The sequence below is a fragment of the Crocuta crocuta genome, unplaced genomic scaffold (genome assembly GCF_008692635.1).
Source record: "Crocuta crocuta isolate KB4526 unplaced genomic scaffold, BGI_CrCroc_1.0 scaffold130, whole genome shotgun sequence".
Taxonomy (NCBI): domain Eukaryota; kingdom Metazoa; phylum Chordata; class Mammalia; order Carnivora; family Hyaenidae; genus Crocuta; species Crocuta crocuta.
This window is the reverse complement of record NW_027527920.1, coordinates 6,499,759-6,523,981: the sequence shown is the minus strand read 5'-3', so window position 1 is coordinate 6,523,981 and position 24,223 is coordinate 6,499,759. Positions and strand designations below refer to the sequence as shown.

At 41.8% G+C, this 24,223-nt stretch overlaps 1 protein-coding gene across 3 annotated transcripts in view; it reads left to right on the top strand.

The window, feature by feature from the left end:
* The window catches only part of MAP2K5 (mitogen-activated protein kinase kinase 5), a 266,228-nt gene that overhangs the window by 190,190 nt on the left and 51,815 nt on the right, over positions 1-24,223 (top strand). Inside the window, exons 18-19 of one of the 3 annotated variants that reach the window (XM_077746628.1) lie at positions 10,550-10,576; positions 10,888-10,920. The exons of 1 other annotated variant lie outside the window; for it this stretch is intronic. In XM_077746628.1, coding sequence (XP_077602754.1) covers positions 10,550-10,576; positions 10,888-10,920 — 60 coding nt within the window. The remainder of the gene's footprint in view (positions 1-10,549; positions 10,577-10,887; positions 10,921-24,223) is intronic. One more of the 3 variants, XM_077746636.1, reaches the window with a different exon arrangement.

Here is a 24,223-nt window from a genome sequence, read left to right as displayed (position 1 = left end):
AGTACTAGTTCTAGTTGGGTAAAATACAGTAAACAAAAGAAAATTTCCAGTGAAAGGCCTTCCTCCAGCCCCCGCTTTTTAGACAGCCCTTTGCCTCCATAACCAGGCAGCTGCACACACTCAATGACTCAGGGCAGAGAGGACCAGGTGGCAGCAAGTGAGACAGCCATCAAGTGATAAGCTACATCTTTGTCAGAATGAAGTTTCTCGGAGCACCTGGGTGGCTCAGTCGGTTAAGCATCTGACTCTTGATTTTGGCTCAAGTCATGATCTCACAGTTTGTGGGATTGATCACCACAGCAGGCTCTGCGCTTTCAGTGCAGAGCCTGCTTGGGATTCTCTTCTCCTTCTCTCTCTGCCCCTCCCTGCTTGCTCTATCTTTCAAAAAGAATATGGTTTCTGCTCACACACACACACACACACACACACACACACAACCTGAGTTCTCTTCCTGGCTTTTCTTGTTAGTTGTTTGACCTTATTTCTTTTCAGACCTCAGTTTCCTCATCTGGAAGATGATAGAGGTGTCCTAGGTCAGCGATTTGCAGAATTACATGGGAAGACAGGGCATAAAATAGGTGGGAATTCATTCCCAGACACCTACACACATGCATGCACACACAAATATGCACACACACAGAGTTCTGTTTTTGTTAATGTGTATAAGTAATATCTTACATGAACTTCAGATTATTGGTAACCAGTGTCTGAAAAGTACTGAGCTAGATACTTCTGTGGTCTCCTTTTGTCTTGGATGAGCCAATTTTCCCCACTTTTCCACACTTGCAGCTACCTTTCTCATCACCATCTCCTAAGTTACACTCCTGGACATTATTTCACCCAAATCACAATATGAGAGGTGTGAACCACATCTCTGAAACAGGAATCAAACTATGTTTAGTTCACCCTATACCCATGACTTCTTTTCTTTAAATCCTGTTTTGAATCTCATTTACAGCCAAACCAGTAAGACACATGTTAATTAGCATGATTATGTGTGACTGTATTTCAAGATTCCTTACTTTCTAATCCCAAATAAAGCATGTATTGGCTGAAATTGCAGCTTAGCTCAAAATCTCAGCAGACCAAACAATGTTGTCAAATGGCATCATAGCAAAAACAAAAAACAAAAAAACCCAGCGATATATAGAGTCTTAGCCCACAAAGAAAGCATTCCGTGAAATACCTAAAAACATCCTTCCTTTGAGGACACGATCTTAGAAATCTACAGCACCTTGTATCTAACAGATTGTATTTTATCCAAAAATTGAGTGTCATTTAAAGGGGAATGCAAGCCCTGTGATTCTTAGCTCTGTCACTAACTTTCAGGGACCTTAAAGAAGTCACTCATTTTTGTGGACCAGCAGTTGTAGCTTATCCATCTTCTGGGTCCTAGACTCCAGTACGGTGCCTGGCATAGAGTAAGTTCTTGGTAAAGAGACATGAACTGGGGAGCCTGGGTGGCTCAGTCGGTTAAGGGTCCAGCTCTTGATTTCCACTCAGGCAATGATCCCAAAGTTTGCTGTCAGTGCAGAGCCTACTTGGGATCCTCTCTCCCCCCCTCTCTCTCTACCACTGTCTCACTCATGCTCCCTCTGTCTCTCTGCTACTGTCCCACTCATGGTCGCTCTCTCTTTCTCTCTCTCTCTTTCTCTCAATAAACTTAAAAAAAAAGATGTGAATCAATGAATTAGTGATTTAGTGACTGTTTTACATGTTGACATAGCAGATTTTAGAATCAGAAGGAACTAAGAATCAATACACAGTTTTAGGCTTTCAATTAGCAATTTTGTCCCCTATTCTTCTGTGTCCATATTTCCACTCTATTCTGCCAGCAGTAATACCTGAAGGATAAAAGCTTCCAAAGAGATGTGATGGTTGTCTTAAGGTACTTGACGGTTCTCACGTAAGAAAAGACGTGGATTTGCACCATCAGGAAGGTCGAGCTGGAACGAGAGACAGAATAGACAGGACACATAAACTCCGCATCACCGTATGCGTCCAGACGGAAGCCCTGTGAGCCACGAGTGTGATAAAGGAGGGATCCAGGGATCACGTAGAGGTGGGTCAGATTAAAAAACCTTCAAGATTCTTTCAGACCCCAAGAGTCTATGATTCTACTTCAGTGTTGGACAGGCCTCTCCTCCACCAAACCAATAAAAGGCTAATGTTTTTTCTGTCTGTCGCAGGGGAGAGGCAACAGGTAGAAATCTCATCAGACTTGTCTAGATTCTGTAATTGTTTTAATCCTGTACTCATGTTGACTCTCGAATACCCTGTCAGAATGAAACACATAAGAAATAGAAGAGTACAGGAAAGAAGTAATTCTTTTTCAGTCCAAGACTTATACACGTCTGTTTCTCTCCGCTGAGCCAGCCCTGTGATACGGCTATCAGGAGCTGAATGTACTTGTAGCCGTCAGGAGCTTCTCCTCCGCAGAGTGTGTAATGTCCAGAACAAGGTGACAGGGCCAGTCATCCCGAGGTATATGTTCAGGTGTGGGTGTCACACTTTATGAGGAACACACGCACACGGCACCGCACTCTGAGAAACGTGGTCACGGTGGTGGAGAACACGAAACCGAGTTCCGCTCCCCCAGGCAGCTCTCTGGTGCAGGTAACAGAAAACCCAGCTCAAGTCGCCTCAACCACAGAGGGACTTAATTGAATCGCATGACCAAAAAGCCGCGTTTTGCTGGTTTTTTAGAACTTGATCCAGCAAGTCACTTTTGGCTCTCTTTCTGGTAGGCTTCATCCTTCACAGACCAGGAACGGCTCTTGGGTTTCCAGGGCAACCTGCTTCCCGACTAGAAAGGGAGAACAAGTCTCTCTTCCCCACAGGCAGCCAGAGGCCAGAGGCTTCAGTTTGACTGGATCGGTTTAACTCCCCCAAGCCCAGGGGATTTTGCTGTTGCTGACTAGTCAAAGCCCAACCACATGTCCTGCCCGTAAAGCCGGTGATGAAGTAAGGTGAGGGTGAAGTACATGGGCTGGTTAAGGGCAGGGGAATTTTATTAGAGTGTTTTATTTATTCTAATCTAATTTTATTAGAATTTTAATAGAAGGGGGAAGAACAGAGGGCAGCCAATCATAGCAAATGATCTCAGGAAGAAAACAGGATGCTGACTCGAGAAAGAAAACTTTGTTGGAGAAATAGCCATCTCCAAACATGTGAGTTGTTGCCACTAGACTTAATCACTACAGCTCCAGACCACGGGTATATCTCCTAGGGAGACATATTTGAACTCATAGAAAGAACTTTCTAACAACTTAAGCCACCCAGGATAGAATCATTGGACTCCCATCCCTGGAAGTCTTCTTCCAGAGTCAGCAGCAAGGAGTCAGACTGGGTGACCTCTGACATTGTTCTGGATTCTTTTGCTTTGTGGAGGTTTGAAGTTAATAGAAACAAAGACTAAATGATAGCTCCACAAAAACCCTTTGAGACATGTTGACACATTAAAAATCTTCTGTTATCGTAGATTTATTTGACCATAAAGAATGGAATGGTCAATAGGCCTTTCTCTCTCTCTCTCTCTCTCTCTCTCTCTTTTTTAATGTTTTATTTATTTCTGAAAGAGAGAGAGAGACGGCATGAGCAGGGGAGGGTCAGAGAGAGAGGGGGATACAGAATCCAAAACAGGCTCCAGGCTCCAGGATCTGAGCTGGCTGTTAACACAGAGCCTGATGCGGGGCTCGAACCCATGAACCCATGAGATCATGACCTGAGCCAAAGTCAGACACTTAACCGACTGAGCCACCCAGGCGCCCCCAGTGGGCCTTTCTCAAAAAAGCCACATCCCCTCCAACTACCTGCCCCCCACATACATTGCATAACTGATACTCTAAACTAGATTCTGGAATAAGACCACCCTTTTGGGGAGAAGAAAGAAAAGTTTGATACAGCCAACGTATTATCTTCTCTGTGAGGAAAGTGCCTAATAGACATCTTGGCCAGGCCAAGAGAGAAGGTTAATTTTATAATTCACGTTGATCATTTTACATTGTGTTTGTGAGCCCCTGCTTTTCTTACAAAATTCAGGCCTGAATATTAAAATTTACATTTCCCCAGAGGATGATTTACTAGGGTTCCTATACCCCTACGTGGAGTAGGACATGAGCTATGTCAGTTTTAAATACACAAGGAATAAAAGAGTGTAGACTGGCAGTCGGATCCTTTCTTTCCTGCTCACTAACTGGCAGACCCAGCAAATGAATAATGTTACACTCTACCTTGATGCTCCAGCTGCTGTGTTTTGTGTGAAAATGCATTGTCCTTGATACTCGGGGAGCAGTAAGAGCCAAGTGATCTAATTTATGGCTGTGATGATTTCCTGTCTGGTCCCATCTGAGCTGAGCCCTCCTCTAGGCATCTTACAGCCTTTCTGTCCCACCCAGCTATTCGTGAAATTCAGGGATATTGAGTCTGAGCTTTTCAAAACTGGTCCCTCCTAAAGGCAGCAGAGAGAAAGTGCCAGGGAGTGGATTTTAGAAGGTGGGAATCCTAGTGACTTTCTCGTATCCCATTGAGTGGCTCCTTGTTAAATCATCTTACGACTTACTTTTGTCTTAAGTCGTTAATTGTTGTTTAAATAAGTCCCATGACTTATTTTTTGTTTTTGTTTTGTTCTATATAAGGTATGCTAATAAGGCTTACAGGCATGATAAGAACGTAAACAAGGACAGAGGCTGTTAAACAAGAGAGAGATGGCATAAGTGACTTATAAATGTTCATTTTGTATTATTAGCAATAATATTATTATTCATTATTTTGGATAAATAAATTATTCATTTATTTTGTCTCCTTGTGCATTCATTCAGTATCTAAAAATGTCATTTTGCAAGAATTCCCATTTATGGTTCACTAGAGTACATTTTCTTTTTCTTTTTTTTTTTTAAGTTTATTTATTTATTTTGAGAAAGAATGAGAGAGACTACCAGCAGAGGAAGGACAGAGAGAGAGAGATTGGGACAGAGGATCCAAGGCAGGCTCTGTGCTGACAGCAGAGAGCCCAATAAGGGGCTTGAACTCAAAACCGTGAGATCATGACCTGAGCCAAAGTCGGATACTTAACCAACTGAGCCACCCACGTGCCCCCCATTCTCTCTTTTTTTTTCCAAAACAAAAACAAACATAAAGCCAGTCCTTTGTTTAGAAAATCTTACTTTTTTTTATTAATTTTTTTAATGTTTGTTTATTTTTGAGAGAGAGAGAGAGAGAGGCAGAGCATGAGTGGAGAATGGGCAGAGAGAGGAGGGGCAGACACAGAATCCAAAGCAGGCTCCAGGCTCTGAGCTGTCAGCACAGAGCTGGACACGGGGCTCAAACTCATGAACTGTGAGATCATGACCTGAGCTGAAGTCAGACACACCTGACCAACTGAGCCACCCAGGCACCCCTAAGAAACCTTATTTTAAGTTGCTGGTACTAAGCAATGTGTGTTTAGCTTCTGGTCATTGTAGAAATGATTTTTCTGTTCTCTTATTGAAGCCTTTTTGAGATTTGGGCACTTTGTTTTTGCAAAGTTGTAACAGATTGGAGGTGGTGTGTCCCTAAGTTTTACCACCCCGCACAGTGCCAGATAAAACAAGATTGACTGCCAGCTCCAGTTCTCCTGTGGGTAAGAAAAAACATGGCACCTGGATGGGAAGCTCTGCCTGGGAGCATTCTTTGGATTCCTATAGCTCATCCCCTCACTTTATGCACAAGAGCCCTGAGCCCAGTGAAGGGAGGGAGCTTCTGAGACCATGAGGGTCTGACTGGAATTCCAAGGGGGCTTTCTGACTCCAGTGTATGTGCATTTTCTCCACACCAAGCAGCCTCCTGAGTCAGCAGTCTGGTCTAGCCCATGCTGTATCTATGACCTTGGGCACTGTGCCCCCCTAAGCCTCAGTTTCCCTAACAGCAAAATAAGGAGATTGAAATATATCATCTCTCCAGCTGCTCTCATTAAAAAAAAAAAAAAAAAAAAAAAAATTTTAGGTCTTTCTTCTTCATTTAGAATATAAAAGTCTTAGTTTACCATAATCCTGGTTTATGTTAGGCAGAGTTAAGCTTAATGCATCTGATTTGAAAAGAACATCTGTAAAATAACTATCGTTCCTAAAATGTATGTAAAATAAGAATAGAATGAACAGTGTAGGCTCAATTGTGGTGCCAGGAACACACACACACTCACGCACACACTCACACATACTCCCGGTACTCTTCAGAATTGCCCACCGTATCATTTAATTTCATATTTCCTTCTTCCACTTAAGAGGAAATAACACAAGCTTGGAAAGCAGTAAATATGTAAAGAGAAAATGTGTCAACTGATACTGGAAGATCTGACCTCGGTCACACATAAATCTCTGCGACAAGGGCTGCAGGGCCAGCCATCATTCCAGGGAGTAAAAGAGAAAATGAAAGCTATAGCTGGTGTCTTCTCGAAGTTACATAGGTGGATCATTTGAGTTGTCTGACTCTGCTTGTGTATATAATGTAAAAGGGCTAGTGGCCGAGTGTGCTTTCCCGCTATGTGTACAGAACACCTCTGCAGAGGCACAATCACCAGAGTCCTTGACTGGATAGGTGAGGCCCCACAAGCAAACTTTTGCATCAGGAGCTTCCTTTCTGGGATCCTTTTCCAAAGCCATTAGTCATGCTATAGAAGCTTTTCCAATTGCCAACTATACGGTCCTTGCAAGGAGATATATGATAAATGGTCCTGCAGTAACAGCCCATAACTGATACTCAGGCCTGCCTGTTATGACATCATTCCTCCCCATTTAAACACACAAGGATCTGTCTTCCATCAGACTGAGGTGTAACTGTCCCCTGTTCATGTGACTTAAAGCCTTATAGCTAAGGNATAAGGCTATGCCCAGAAGAGAGAAGAGTTTCAATTAATTAGTTTATCAAAATGCTACTAGTTCTGGAGACTGATTAGCAAAGTATAATGACTGGAACAGTTATTGTTCTGTTCATGGTCCCAAAGTACTAGTTAGACATAGACTATTCAACACCAGCAAAATGTGCAAACAGGAATCTGGACTTGGACGAGTTAGTTATAAACAGCATTTCATATGTTGCAAGGTACAGGCAGTTCACCGGCCCCAGCAATATTATTGTGTTCCTCTGAACTCTGCTCTCACAGCTCAGCATTTGGAAGACAGACCTAGAATAAAGAGAGGCATTCACAAAGCGAACATTTTATATCAAGCACCCTTAGTACCACTTTTAATGTGCTATAAAACTAGGGGCTTCACTTTTTCATGAACTGTGTGTAAAAGCAGACGCAGTGACTGGAGGTTGACTTTGTTTCAGTCTGTTTTATGGCTGCTGCGCCAGTACAGTAATGTGATCTTGAAAAAGGTAAACAACAACGAGTTTAGCAGTGAAAAATAAGCCTAATATAAATACAGTCGAGTACATGGCAATTCAGAATTTGAAAAATATGACTGTGGCATTAAATTTTCTGGTGGAATTGAACAGAGGAACAGAATATAACCTTTAAGGCAATATATCTGAGACTGAGGAAGGAAAGAATATATCTAACTCTGTGGTCTGTGTGGCATTCATATAAAGAAAAGCACAGTAGCTTTATTTAATTGAGAAAATGAATCAATTACAATGATGTTGCGTCCTCAAGTTCACGTGAAATAGAAGATATAAGTCACCGCATTGTGTAACAATGTTAAAAAGTAATTGAGTATCTTAAGCATTTTGAATCAATTTCAGGTACTGGCACTGCTACCTTAATACAAAATTTATGAAGGTGATTTCATATAATATGTAGCTATCAAAGCTGTGTAATAAAACCTGGTAACAACATCTCTCTTTAAAAACCTGGGCAAAATGGTATAGTTATAAGATCATAAAAAAAGACTCTGATACTGCTGTTTCCCCCTTCCTCGTAGTTAAGACAAAGCATTAAGATAGTAAAAATTTTGTCTTAAACCATGGTTTCTTTAACCCATAGAATAGGGCAAGGTGGAGACCTCTTAAGAGTTTAGTTCATGAGGAAAACTGTTCTTCCCTTAACTCATTTCAGACAGCTTACATATTGCTGGGAACAGTGTGGCACAGTTTATTCCTGAATTTATTTTGAAACATCTCACTTAGAATGTTTGCCGCACACTTTCCTCAGAGAATGTTGTAATCCCCCCTGACTGTTGGAAATTTGTGAAAAACATTCTCTTTGCCAAAAACGGATTTCGAATTCTTTGTTCATTACAAGTAACGCTCATGTGGAAGTAGATACATCTTACTAAGAATGGAAGGTGCAGATTGAGGCTCCATGTGGACTTGAAAAAATAAATAAAAGCCAACACCACAAGTATCTCCTGTTGGAAAGCTACCCGGACCTTTCAAGAGTTTTGACAAGTGGTATGGCTTCTTACGAAAACCCTTACCCGCTCCAGGGTGGTAGTTAATCCCTCTCTTTGTTGTTAAAGTAAATCTTTCCCATCAGAGCATTATGCAGAAGTACTCTGTGACTACAGGAAGGAGCAATAATTCGGCATAGCATTAAGTGGGAACTACCCAAAGAGACTAAGAGCCAGTCAGCCTGGGACAGAGGTTTCAGGGAGTGGTGACTGGGGAGAGCAGGGATGAGTGGGGGCCATGTTCAGATAATACATGGGAAAGTGCTTTTTAAAACACTCAAGCACTGGTGAAGGGTCTTCTGAGAAGCCCTGTGGATGCAAAAGAAATGCAAAAACATAGTTTCTGCCCTTGAGATGCGTGCAGTCTAGTTGAGAGGAACCCACCTGCCAAAACTGATTATTTGCCAACTTTACACACCAAGTAGATTTATACAAATATATCTACAAGTATATTTATACAAGTATATACAAGTCTATCTATACAGATCCAGTTGTTTTGAAATCATGCTGTGACCATAGGTAGATATTGGGGGGTGGGGGGAAGAGCACGGGAGAAGCCACAGTGCTACAGCCTGTCCCCGTGGCCTTGGCCCTGCCCTTGCCGCTGCCCTGTCCTCTGGGAGGTCCAGTTTTCCCTTCAGAGGATAGAAATGACCATCCTTGCCAACCTCAGGGTGCTTGTGCCGATCAGATACACATGGAAGAACTTCTTAAAACACCATCAACATTAATTTAAAAAAGACAGTTGACTCTTGAACAACATGGGTTTGAGCTGTGTGGAGCTACTTATATGCAGACTTTTTTTATAAATGCAGTGCAGAACTGTAAATCTATTTTCTCTTCCTTATGATTTTTTTTTTTTTTTTAATGAAGCCAAGTGCAGGACTTGAGCTCACAAGCCTGAGATCCAGACCAGAGCTGAGACTGAGTTGGACACTCAACCGGCTGAGCCACCCAGGCACCCCTTCCTTATGATTTTCTTAATAATTTTCTCAACTCTCTTTTCTCTATATTACATTCCTAAAAGAAGATAGCATATAATACATATACCATGCAAAATAGGTGTTAATCGACTATTTGTTATTGTTTGTTATTGGTAACGATTTTGGGCAACAGGAAGCTGATTGTATCTGGAGAGTCAAAAGTTATATATGGATTTTCAACTGCACAAGGGCCGGCATCCCTAACTCCTGCATTGTTCAGTGGTCAGCTGTCCTTTTACAATTTTCCCTATATGTTACTAGCTGGTTGGAGCTCAGGTGTCTCAGCCAGCAATTGACCCATCAATAATCATATTTAGTTCCTGAAATTTTCCTTCTTAGGAAATTTAGTGCCTGGGACTTTATTTGCCTTGAGTTAATAGTAACTCCAGTCATTTGTGTGGGGGTGGGGGATTGAAGTATTTAGTATTTCAGCTACTAACTGGATGTGTTATTAATTTGGTGTCACATTTTAGTAACTTTCTAAGAGATGTGGCTTATCGGTGTTTAGATGTGTGAACAGCCTGCCTTCAGAATGTTGCCTAGGAGCAGGCATTTACTTGCCTCTGCTTTTTATTCCCTGAAAAACAGTGTAAAACTTGCATGCACTTGATTTTCCCAGAGAGCATTGCTTCCCAGGAAACAGGCTGAAGGAATTTTGGAAAAGGTGGTGTCTTCACCCCACTCCTGAGTTAAAGACAAATACTTCAACCACATAATTAAAGTTTTCTTCAAAAAATAGGGGATGGTGAGCAGACACTGGCAGGAATCCAAAATTCTAATTTCTGACTATGATTTAATTTCAATTTTAAATAAATCGGTTTTTAATTTAAAAAGAGTGAGCTTCATAACATTAGCAATGATTGCAACATTAAGCCCAGTGTTCACAATCTAGCAATATAAAACATTATTTATATCTGAATCGTAAACAGCCTTTTGAAATGGATTATGGTTTTTCTCCCTATTCTAATACAACCTGGAGGGTACTAAAAAGTGTTGTGTGAAATTAACATTCTGCTGACTTTCGCCTATAAATGAGAAGCGAGCTATTAACATTTGTGTATTTTCATTATGTAAATTGTGTTAACACATGCCCACAAATTGCCACCAGCAATGCAATAATTTTCTCTCAGTGATCATAATGTGTCCAAGTGAGTCATTTTGATTATGACATGCTAATTACATATTGCCTTTTTTCAGATTCAGAAAAACCAGGGATCTTTAATGGTAAGCTTTATGAGTTCAGAAAAAAATTCACTTTTCTTTTTCCTGATGGCTGCTTCCTTTGCATGCTTGAATGCCTTGTTTTAAACTTAGCAAATTGCATTTTGAAGAAAATGCAAACCTTTAACTGCCTGTATTAGATTAGGTACCATTAGAAATAATAGAACATCCTGAGCATCCATGTTTTTATAAGAGTTTGCTGTTGTTGATTAATCTTGCTATATTTTATTGCATTAATGATTTTTTCTTTCCACTCCACTGTAAAGACATTGCACAGAGGCTAATACTTTTTCCTCTCTTCTTTCCCGTTGCAGCCTCTCCAGCTTCTGCAGTGCATTGTTGATGAGGTGAGGCATCGTCTTATGTGCTTTCACTCCTAAAGTCATTCCTAATGGTGTGGAAAGCTTATATTTTGTTTCCTAATGAAGCACAGTGCCCAACATCCTCGGAGCAAGTTGTGTTGTATGGCTCTGAGCTGTGTTACGTGGACTGGCCTTGTCCTGGGTCCCACTCTTCTGATTCTGGCCCGGAATCCCTCCCCAAACAGACTGTCCCATGGGCCAGTCCTCAGGGGTATCAGAAGCCCTGAAGACAAAACAGGATAATATCAATTCGTCCTCTTCTCCCCGGCCAGATGGGGATGGAGCCGGAAATTAAAGTGGTCTCATTTTTTTTTTTCCATAGCAGATATTTCAAGTCATTCCAGTAGGCAAGGGTCAGAGTCGAACAACAAACATAAGCTGGATAAAATTTGTCTCCCTTGCTTTATTTACCCAAAGCATAACGGGGTGATAAAAATGTTCCAATGCTTCGGGTCAACAGTGCAGCTCTAATTTCCTAATTTCCTAATTAGGCATTTTCCCCAGAATACACTCCTGACTTCTTCCTCTCTTAACTAGAACCCGCACATTTTAAGTCCTTCCCTACCTCTGATCACCCTTACCCATCGTGTTCCATTCTCCCTTCGCCTTCATGGAGTTAATCTACCGGCATTTCTTTCTCAGTCTACTTTTTCGACTCCTTCTTCTGAATTTAAAGTCTGTTTTTCTGTAAACTAGCAGAACACAGGGCCTGTAGGACACCAACGCTCTCAATTAAGAAAGCATTAATGTTTTTAAAAACTGACTTTTTCTGGGCCTGGGCTTGCCTACCGGCAATGTTTATTTTTTAAACTTTAATTTTACAATATTTAAAACACTTGAAATGAAAGCGATAAATGACTCAGATTGGAAAGTTTGAAAGAAAAAAACAAATCGTAATTCATAATTATTCCTCTCAATTAAACATCTGTATAACCAGTTATGAGATTTGGGGGAAAAAATAAAGATCCTCCTAGGAAAAAAACAAACGCGCGCGCATATCACAATAATAGTAAGAATGCGGTTCTAACATCCTTAATGGCTGCATCCGTCAGTCCATATATCCCCTGCAAGCCATAAACCATGTTAGTGCAAAAATGAAGGCATCGTCCTGAAACAAATGGAGGTCCCATTATCTCAAATATCAGACAGGCCCCCTGGATCTAATAGCTCATCAATATCTTCTGTCATCTTAGATTCCAAAAGCATCCTATCCCCATCAGAATCCTCCCAATTAAACGGATTTTCCTGAGGGTCCCCTCTCCAGGGTTGCTTAGGGGCACGCCCAGGGAAACCTGGCCCACCCAGGCAACTTCACAGCCTGCTCAGCTCTCTGGACTCCACTGCTCTTGGCCAGCCAGGCTGCCGGCCATCCGGACGTTCAGGTACAGATACTCCTCACCAGCAATGTATGCATTGCTGGTGAGCTAATTTGAAGTTTTTCTGAATCAAACAGATACTTTCATTCCTTATTAGAGTAGTAGTGATCACTGTTATATTTAAAATACTTCACTTGCTGGGTTTGGGCAAAATCCTGAGAATTCTGCAATTGTCCTAAAGAGATGTTCTAAGGAGGGATGGTATGTGGGAAAGACAGTCGCATGGGACTTAAATGGTATGTTTTTCTTCATAGCATTTCTTCCTCAGTTGAGAGAAAAATACAATTTTGACACCTATTCCCACTTATTCAAAAGACATATTAAAAATATCTTCTTATGGAAACTTGGGGAATTTATGTTGTATTTACTAAAACAAACATAAATTGATCTTGGAACTGAGCTGATGTTCAATGATGAGTATTAGGAAAGTATTGGCCAATTGACTTGCCTTATGCAAAGTGCATCCTAGCTTTTAAGAAAGAAAGGATAGTGGGCAAGGGGTGAGGGGGAGGGAGGTGTTAATTACTATAGTTGTCCTGTATTTGTCAGATTTCCCATTGCTCTGTACAGTGTTTCTCAGAGGGTGATCTCAGGACTAACTGCATCAGAATTGCCTGAGGCTCTGGTTAAAAATGCAGATTCTTGGACCCCGATCACTGGATTAGACTTTCCAGGGGTGGAGCCCAGGAATCTACATTTGACCAGCTTCCCAGGTAACCCTGCACATTAAGGTTTGAGAACCTTTTCTATAATGTCTTTCAGGATTAAATCTGCCCTTTTAAATCCCAGAGGCCTATTAGCTATCTGTCTTCACTTGTACCTGACTTTTAGGGCTTCTTTTCCTGCGTGAATATATAGCCAGCTAGGATTTGAGCCATTTTACTCCTTGGGTGTGGTGTATGCCCCACTGTGAGATGTGTATCCAATGATAGTGTGTACTGTTGCTGTTAGAGACAAGTCAGAACAAAAAGTATCACCCCGAAGGGAGCCTAGTTCAAACAAGATGAATGTATTTAGAGTCAGGTACAAAAGAGCTAAGTAAAGCCACATACTTCATTATTGTGTGGATGCAGCTCACCCTCCCAGCGTGGCATGGTAAACAGTGAAGAGGTCATTAAACAAGACCAGGTGGGCAGGAGCCAGGCCTAGAATGGCCAGCAGTGAATGTCAGAGCCACTCTGGGAGTCAGGACGTAGAATCATGGAACAAAGCCAGAGCCAGCTACCAGATGTCCATCTAAGACACCGAAAGTTAAACAGGAGTAAGAGTCCTGAATGTGAAAGCTGGGCTGCAGATCAGGGCCCAGAAGGATAGTCAACGCAACAAGAGACTAAGCAAGCTGCAGTCAGAAATGAGGGCAATCCAGTTTAATTTTGGTGGGTAGAGTTTATCTGGCATGGACCTGGCTAACTCAGAGTACGAATGCCATCCTAATGATAGTATCGATGCCTCAGACTCACTTCTCTCAAAAGAACTTCTTACTTTAAAATGCTTAGGTAATCGGGCCCTCTCCAGCCCCCAAATGCCTGTGATGTGAAGTGCTTGATTAATTGTTAAGTGATAGGAATCTCTGTGTATGCCATGAGGCCTTAGCCATCTGATATCTTTGGGGAGTAAGATGGGCCCTATTGTCTCGGTAACTGAGATTTACCACTTGAAGCTCTGACATCAATGAGAAATTTTCATTTTTAGAAAGAAGTGTTTCTAAAATGTATTTGCTCTTGGCAGCCTGTTGACAGTGTGTAATGAATATCATTTAACCTTTTCTTGATGACTCAGGCCCTTGTTTTGAACATGATACCGAACTAAACTTTGATGTATTGATGCCCTCTAGGGCTATAAAATTGTGCGGGGCTTACCTTATTCTTCCACTGAATTTGACCAACCTATTTGCCTGTGTTTGGCCTTGGCCCTCAGTCATGCGCCTGGCCTCTCGAGGTGTGTAGAGCCATTTGTTCCCAGGCTAAATAGCCTTACACGGCTCTGCTGCTCTGCTTGGTTTCCTGTGTTCTCCCTTATGATCATCTCTGCTTTCTTTGGTCACTCTTCATTCTCGACACCGACCACCTGCTGCCCCCATCATCTGACCATCTGTCTTCAGTCTTTGCACTCCTGACAGTGACCCCGGTAAAACTAGCAGGTACCAAATCAAATCAGAAACCCAAGTGGCATGTGTAAGGTCAGAGCTCCTCTGAGAAGGAAGATAGAGACTTGCGCCCCTCTTTAATGAAGTCAAATGGGCGGGCTGGTGTGCATTCATTCAGCAGATACTTATCAAAGTTCCTGCTGTTTGAGAGCCCAAGCTGAGCAGGCCATGGTGAGGACAGCCTCCAAGCCTAGAGAGAACAGGGCTTCTAGGCAACACACCCAGGCCAGCTGCAGACTAGGTGTGTAAGTCACAGTAGAAAGGCAGAAGCACAGTCCCACATCCTGCACCAATACGATGTGCTGGGACTCCGGAAGCAACGTAGCCATCTTACACTCTCCCCGGTGCCTAGGGTTCCTGCTTTTGGCTGGCAACAAAGGGCCGGCCACAACGGTGATGCAGCAGGTACCATCACGGCAATGATATCAGGGTCACTGAAGCCCCGGCTGGCTGGAGTCAACTAGCGGAGGCCATCAGAGGACTGGGGTGCAGGCAACCACAAAGACGGAAGAGAGGGCATCACCCTTGAGCCTCTGCCCCTAAGTAATTCACAGCCTTGGAAAAGATATGGGCACAGAAGTGAATAGTGTGGCTCCGTGTAGGGTGCATCTGTAGAACCAGAGATGGGGGGCTTGTCCTGGGGGCAATTAGAAGAGGCCCCTCAGGGGAGGTGGCATTTCAGCCAGGTCTCAGACAGGAGGAATAGGACTCACTCCCCAGGTCGGAAAAGAAAAAGTAAATGTTAGGCGGAAACCCTTCTCATGAATCATTTTTAAGTTCACAGATGTGTTTCAAATGTTCGGGTTTTCTAAAATATGACAACCAGATAAATGGATTATTACTTTCAGTTATATATATATATGTGTGTGTGTGTGTTTCAAACATATTACAGCTCAAAATAAATTCCTACCTAACATCTGTAGGTACTCAGGAAGACAATTAGCAAATCCCTGGTTTAGACTTCTGTTTATTTACTTCACTAGTAAAAAAGTGAATTCTTTTAAGTTGTGCTTATACCTGATCAGAAATATCTTTTACCATAAAATGATGGATTTTTTAGAACTGCAAGGCCAATAGACACATGAAAAGATGCTCAACATCACTCATCATCAGGGAGATGCAAATCAGAACCACAATGAGCTGTCACCTCACACCTGTCAGAATGGCTGGACTTGAAAAGACAAGAAATAATAAGTCTGGGCGAGGATGTGGAGAAAAGGGAACCTTCATGCACTGTTGGTGGGAATGTAACTTGGTGCAGCCCCTGTGGCAAACAGTATGGCAGTCGTCAGAAATTTAAAAATAAACATACAACATGATCCAGTAATTCCACTACTGGAAAGAAAACAAAAACAATAACTTGAAAAGATATGTGCACCCCTGTGTTCATTGCAGCATTATTTCTTATAGTGAAGCTATGGAAGAACCCAAGTGTCCATTGATAAATAGGTGAAGGAGATGTGTACGTGCGTGTGCGCGCGCGCACACACACACACACACACACACAAACACAGGAATATTACTCAGCCATAAGAAAAGAATGAGATCTTGCCATTTGTGACAACATGGATGGACCTAGAGGGTATCATGCTAAATGAAATAAGTCAGGCAGAGAAAGACAAATACTGTATGATTTCACTTATATGTGGAATCTTTAAAAAAAAGGAAAGAAAGAAAAGCAGAGACAGACTCATTGATACAGAGAACAAACTAGTTGCCAGAGATTGAGGCAGGAGCAGGCAAAATGGGTGAAGAGCAGTGGGAGGTACAGGCCTCCAGGTATAGAATGAATAAGTGTCAGAGATGGAAGCTGCAGCATCGGGAATATAGTCAGTGGGCCTGTGATAGCATTGTATGGTGACAGGTGGTAGCTACACTTGGGATAAACACAGCAGAACATAGAGAGTTGTCAAATCACTGTGTTGTACACCTGAACCTAATGCAACATTGTGTGTGTTAACTATACTCAAATAATAAAATTTTTAAAGAACCACAAGATTTGGGAAATTCCAAAATTTGTATTCTGAAATAGAAGCACAAACTTTTAGTGTTCATTATTGGACCAGGTATGAAGACAAACAAGAGGCTTGATTGTTGAAGGTACTAGCTGAATAATTCTGAGATATGCTGATTGTTCTTCCCTCATGTGAATAGAAAAGAAAGAGGATTTGGTCTTAGGAATGGCATAACATAGCCTATGTACTATCTCTGTGTATCTATGTACCTGGGTGGGTCTGATGGAGAGTTTATCTCTTCTGCTTTCTCCATGAATGCTTTCTGAAGATGAACACAGAGTAGGGCTTTGATAGAGTACACTGGTGTAGACGTAGTGTGGATACCAAATGGACAGCCAGCCAAGGAACCAAGGGGCCTAGGGAGGTAGAAAGCAGAAGTCATCAGTAACAGAAGGAAATTGGGAGAATTCACAAATACATGGAATCAATACTCTGCCCAAACCAATGAGACAAAGAATAAATCCCATGGGAAAATAGAAAATACTTTGAGATGAGCAAAAATGAAAACACAGCATTCTCAAACTCATGGAATGCAGCACAAGCAATGTTCACAGGGAAATTTTTAGCTATCAGTGCCTGCATTAGAAAGGAAGAAAGATCTCAAATCAATAACCTAACTTTCTACTGTAAGAAACTAGAAAAAGAAGAGTGAACTATACTCAAAGCAAGCAGAAGGGAGGAAATAAAATTAGAGTGAAAATAAACAAAATAGATAATAAAAAAAAAAATAGAGAAAACTAATGAAACCAGAAGTTGCTTCTTTGAAAAGATAAGTTGGCAAACCTTTAGCTGGACTGACCAAAGAGAGAGAGAGAGAGAAGACTCAAAGATCTAAAATCAAGAATATAAGGAGGCTCCTTACTACCAACCTTACAGAATTAAAAAGTCTGTAAGAAAATGAAAAGGGGGCACCTAGGTGGCTCAGTCAGTTGAATGTCTGACTCTTGATTTCAGCTCAGGTCATAATCCCTCAGGTCATAATCCCGGGACCATGAGATCAAGCCCTGCATCGGGCTCCATGCTGAGTGTGGAGCCTGCTTAAGATTGTCTGTCTCTCTGCCCCTTCTCCCCACTTGTGTTCTCTCTCTCCCTCTCCCTCTCCCTCCCTCCCTCTCCTTCTCTCTCTCCCTCTCAGGTAAAAAAATAAAATGACATGAACAATCATGGGCCAGCAAATTGGATAACCTGGATGAAATGCCTAGGACAACACAAACTTCCAATACTGACTCCAGAAATACAGAATCTGAGTAGACATAACAGTAAATAAGATTTTTTTTTTAAAACTTCCCACAAAGGAAAGCCCAGGACCATATGGTTTCATGAGTTTGTCATGAATTCTAACAAATGTTTAAAGATTTAACACCAATCCTACTCAAACTCTTTAAAAATTAGAAGAGAAGGGAATACTTCCTAGCTTCTTCTATGAGACCAGTAGTGTCCTGATAACAAAGCTAAACAGACTTCACAAGAAAACTGTAGATCAATTTCTGTAATCAATATAGATGTAAAAATGCTCAAGAAAATACCAGCAAACTAAATCCAGCAGCATATAAAAAGAATTATATATCATGACCAAGTGGGATTTATCCCAAAAATACAGGGTTGGCCCAATGAAAAACAGTCCATATAATATACTAGATTAGTAGATTAAAAAATGAAAATCATCTGAGCAGATACAGAAAGAGGATTTAACAAAAATCCACCACCCTTTCTTGATTTAAAAAAAAAAAAAACACTCAACGAAGTTGAAAGAGAAGGGACTTCGACAGCCTGATAAAGAACATGTACTAAAGCCCCATAGCTAACATCTTATTTCATGGTAAAAGACTAAAAGCTTCCCACCCTAAGATCAGGAAAAGACCAGGATGTTCACTCTCACCACTTTTGTTCAACTCTGTACTAGAGATTCTACCTAGGAAAATTAGTCAAGAAAAAGAAAAGGCATCCAAGCTGAAGAGGAAGATGTAAAGCTGTATTTAACAGATGACATGATATTTTATATAGAAAACACTAGAAAATACACACAAAAATAACTGTTGATAAATGAGTTCAATGGGGTTGTAGCATACAAGAACACACAAAAATCTATTGTATTTCTATACACATGTAATCCAAGATGAACTACCCAAAAATGAAATCAAAGCAATTCAAGTTACCACAAAAAGAATCGAAAAGAATAAAAGACTTGGAAAACCACAAAACATTATTGAAAGAAATTTAAGACTTACATAAATGGAAAGACACCCATGTGCAGGGAATGGAATGCATCGTACTGTTACGATGGCAGCACTCCCCAAATTGATCCACAGATTCAGTCAGTCTCTGTGAAAATCCCAGTGGGTTCTTGCAGAAATGGATGAGCTGATCCCAAAATGCATAGGGAAATGCAAGGAACCAGAATGGCCAAAACAGTCTTGAAAAAAGAGAAAGTTGGAGGATTCATACTTTGTGATTTCAAAACTCCAAAATTACAGTACTCAAGATGGTATGGTATTGGCATAAGGGCAAGCATATGGAATAGAATGGAGGATCCAGAGATAAACCCACATATCCATGCTCAGTTGTTTTCCAGCAAAGATGCCAAGACCATTCAGTGGTGAAAGAACTGTATTTTTCGACAAGCAATGCTGGGACAGTTGGATGTCCATGTGCAAAAGCATGAATTTGGACCCCCCCCACTGATATCATATACAAAAATTAATTCAAAAGAGGTCAAAGACCCAAATGAAAGAGCTAAAACCATGAAACTCCTAAAAGGAAACATGGATGTGACACCCAAGAGCATAAGTGAGGAAAAAACATTGTTCTTCCTCAAAATGTAAAATGTTTGTGTATCAAAAGATAGCTTCACGAAAATGGAATCACTGCAACCACACGTTCTAGACAAACCACAGCTCTTTTGTGCTTCAGGACCAGAAGTGGGGGAGGTGATGGCTTTCCCTATAAGGTCTGTGGCCCGGAAAGNGTGGGGGGGGGGGAGATGGGGAGGAAGTGGGAAGGGTAGGGGGTGCTGCTGTGGGTGTGCCCAGGCCTGGGGTCCTTGATGATGATTAAAGCTTAGGATGGGAACAGACTCTTGGCATCATCAACATCATCATCATCATCATCATCATCACTAATAACCCATCATTACAGGCCTCCATTTATAAAAAGTCTGTGCCTTTGCCTTCCGTGAGTTCTTATGACTCTCTTTCACCATAAATTTTCATGAAGATGTACGAAAGCCTCCACTATTTACTTAGCTGCCTGATGGGCGCATGCCCATCATTACAGTGGCATTAAAAAGAGTCCTTATGAATGGGGACAGTCGTCCCCCTCACCAAACACCTCAGCTCACAAGAACTCTTCACTTAGACACAGCTCCTCTGATATTTCCTAGAAATGCCAGCAAACATGGCCAGTGCTGGATGAAAGCAGTGTTTAACGGCAGTGCCCGCCTGGCAGAAGAGGGTGGAGGTTAATCACACGGCCAGACACCTCGACATGAACCGGGAGCACCAAGAAGCAGCTAACGTCTCTGTTCTAGCAGAGGGGGATGTGTGAAGAAGGGAATGAGAAGATTGAGGACTGGGAAGGGGGAGGGAAAAGACGCAAGAGTCTGCTTTGAAAGCACGTTATTAGGAAGCTTCTGAGCTTTTCTCTCTGCCTTGTTTCTCCTATCGCTCCACCTCCACGGTGTAACTGTATTTTTAAAAATAACAGATCTCAACCTCTTAAGCCTTCTGGGGCTCACCCTATCCATAAGCATTTGAGTCTCTCACCTGTATTGATTTCAGCCTCACTTTCGGTCAGTCAGTGGTCTTCAGACTTGCTCCACGCTTTCACACCTGTGCTGGTGCCCCTCCCCGTGCTTGGAATGACCTCCTCTCGCTCTTCACCTTGCCCATGCCTAAGCATCCTCCAGAGCCTAGCTCACATGTCATCTCCTCTTTGAAGCTGTCCCTGTTACCTTCCCACCTCTTCCATCTGACCACGCCCCTGCCCAGGGCCAGGTGGAATTCAACAAAGATTGGTTACAAAAGCTTTGTCATGGTTTTTAGCATACAGAATCAAATTGAGTTCACGAGTTTGTCTTCCACCAGATCATAAGTCATCCAGCCTGGGAATTTATCCCAACACCTGGTAGAGATAATGGCTCAAACAGGAGCTCTGTAAATACCCCTTGGAGTAAATTAAAATACAGACTTTTTTTCTGGCAGGGCTAGTCCTACACAAAACTCCTGAGGTCCATCCTATCCAGCAGAGAAGGGCCTGTGTCCTATAACGCAGCAGCTAAGTACTGACGCCATAATAGAGAAACGCATTTCTTATTTTTCTCTTTGAAAATGTTTTTGTTGAAATAAATTACATAACAAAGTTTCACCCTTTTAAAGTTTACAGCTCAGTTCCAGAACATTGCCTTTACTCCACAAAGAAACCCAGTACCTGTTAGCAGTCACCCATAATTCTTCTGTCCCCTCCAGTCTCTGGCAACCACTAATTAATCTACTTTCTGTCCCTATGTTTTTTTCCTATTGTGGACATTTCATAGAAATTGGACCATATAAGATCTAGCTTTTGTATGTTTGGTTTCTTTCATTTAATATAATGTTTTCAAGGTACTTCCATGCTGTAGCATTTATCAGTACTTGATTCCTATTTATGGCCAAATCATTTCCCATTGTATGGGTATACCGCGTTCTGTTTATTTATCAATTGATGAACATTTGGGCTGTTTCTGCTGTTTGGCTGCTATGAATAATGATGCTGTGAACATCTGTGTGCAAGTTTTTATGCAGACATATGTTTTCAACTCCCTTAGATATATACCTAGAAGTGGCATCGCTGGATCATATGAAAATTCTATTTAACTTTTTGATGAACTTCCAAACAATATCTCACAACAGCTACACTATGTTTTATTCCCACCAGCAATTTATGAGGGCTCAAATTTCTCTACATTCTTGCAGCACTTGCTGTTTTCTGTGTCTTTTTGTTGTTGTTTTGTTTTTTAAATATAGTCTTCCTGGTAGATGTGAAGTAGTCTCTCATTATGGTTCTGATTTGTGTTTCCCTTGTAGTTAATGATGCTGGGAATATTTTCATATGTTTATTGGCCCTTTGAATATCTTCTTTGGAGAAAGGTCTGTTCAATCCTATTCTCCATTTTTAAATTGGGTTATTTGTCTTATTATTGAGTTGAACCGCTCTTTATGTATTCTGGATATGAAGGTCTAAATGTTTTCTCCCATTCTGTGGATTGTCGTTTTACTTTCTTGGTGTTCTGTGACACACAAAACAATTTACTTTTTTTGGAACTAGAAGCCATTCTGGTTTGATCAGAGGGTGGGCAGGCTTAAATCTCCACCCTGTCTCTACCCACGCTTGGCACCCACATGAAAATTCTTGCAGTTCCATTGATTATAGTATGAAAACCATTGATTATATCCCAAATAGTCATCCTATAAAGCTGTACTAATCCCGGAGCTCGGTATTGGGGTTAGGGATGCAGTTGCCACAATTAAAAATTTTCTCCTCTCATCAGGACAGCAGACCAGTTAAACAGTCATATCTAAACAGATCACTTTCAACTGCGGGTAGTGTAAGTTGTAGGAGACTTGATGGCCTGAGCTCTCAGGAGCACACTGGCCCTTTTTTTAACCACCCACATCAATGGGTATTTACGATAAGGTTTTTAATGATGTTTGCACCTATAGAACTACAAGCGTGGACACGGTGCTGGAAAAGAAGTCAAGAGGGCTGATGATAGAGAAGATGATAATGTACCAGAGGTCTCTACAGAGAATGGGACCCCACAGAGCCGGGGGAAGTTAGGCTCAGAGATACTGGAAGCCCCTACCAGGAGTTCATCATGGCTGCAGTGCTTGGCAGAGTTTCAACAGATGAGACCAGGGCCACATTTCAAAGTATCTTTACACGCTGTGCCTAAAGGCATTTTGGGGGTGGGGACGCAGGGCAGCGCATACTGAAAGCTTTAAACTGGATCAGCGGAACCAAATTTGTGTTTCAGAAAAATCACTGACAGGGTGTGGAAGGTGGTTTGGGAAGGGCCCTTAGGAAGCTATAGTTCTGATCAGAGATCATGAGGGCTTTAATTAGCCTTAGCATGTTTGAAGAGTATTTAGGAGACAGGATAAACAGACTTTGGTGAGTAACTGGATGTAGGGGAGAGTGGGGAAGTGGGGTCAGGGATGAAGCATGCAGCTTGGGCAGCTAGGCCCTCCCTGGCATGAGTCACACAGAGAGAAAGGCATGTTCGTGGAAAGAGGATGATCGGCATTCTCTTCATAGGACGGCACCGCACACCTCATTCCAAACCCTATTAATTCCTGCTCTGGACCCAGTTATAAGTAGTTTTATCACCTGGACAGTAAGTACTCATTTCTGTCTTCATACTGCTGCACCTAAAGTACAGGGGTCACTTAGGAATATTTGTTGAATGAAATGTGTACATAATTACAAGAACGTATAACTTGTCTTCTCAAGACTTCAGAAGAACAATCCAAAAAGTAAGAGAGTATAGGATGAGAAGGCACTTAACTAATATATGTGGCCTTTTATCTAAAGTCTAGCCTTAACCTCTGATTTATGGAATGTTTCCCCCAAGGAAACATGGTGCTTTCCCTTAGCACTCCGTTTTACAGGTGAGGAAACTGAGTGACAGTCAAAGGGTATGGCTCTTTCCATTTACTACGCTATAACTGACCTTGACGGAAGGGAAAAGTGGTAGCTGAACATTCTGGCATCAAAAGGAGAGGTTATTTTAAGAGCTATAAAAGAAAACAATTAGAAAGCATTGCGGACATGCCCCAATGGCACAGATCTATTGCGACCCAGTTCGGTTTTGCTGTCTGTAAGAATGACTCCAGGTCTTTAAGAAAGAATTGAATTCTGTTCTGCATATGTGTTTAAATCGGCAGGAAGGAGCTTGACTCCTTTTAGAAAGATGTATATGTACAGAAGGGTTGACTCTTAAACGCTCCATTATCTTAAAAAGATTCATCCATGCAGAATCACCCATTCCCCAACAGGTCACTGAGGGCTGGTTCACTGAGGAGCTGCTGGGCTCTGAACGCAGCAGGTGCTCTCTGGGGGCAGCGGGTGGGGGTGAAAATGGTCACCTAAGAAAACCTCCCTGGAATTCAGAAAGGGGTATTAACCAACCCCAGAGGAGATAATATCCATTCACTCTTTTGCCTAGGGAGGGGGCTTTGCCATAATTTGGGCTTCTGAAGTTGGTAAAAAGTAAAAGGAACATCCTCAATCCCCCCTGCTCCCAGCAGGAAAGGTGAGCCTGTTCACTTTAGAACACGTAACGGCCTTGGTTTGCAGTGAGACAAGAATTGCTGGCCTGAGCTTTCTGACGTCCTGTGCAGGCCCTGAGCTTCTGTCCACGTGCTAACACTCTGACCACTCCAGTAAATGGGTGTTGATATGCAATTCCATGATGGTTATAATTTGTATGAGTCCATGACTGAGGAATTAGAAACTTAGTAAGTTAATACAAGGTGGGGAAGGGGGTACACAATAGTCTTGTCCTCCAATGATATTGCTAACTAGACCTGTGTCCCATAGTGTTGGGAACATATAATTGGGACCCTGAAAACTGATACTTCTCTTTTATGTACGGCAGCCTTTAGAAATCTAATGCCTCCTTTGAAAAGTCCAGTGTGTTTAAATTAATGCAGTTTGGCTGGTTTGAAGATCGAAAATAGGTTAGCATTAAGGCCATGATTCCTTTAGTAATTACT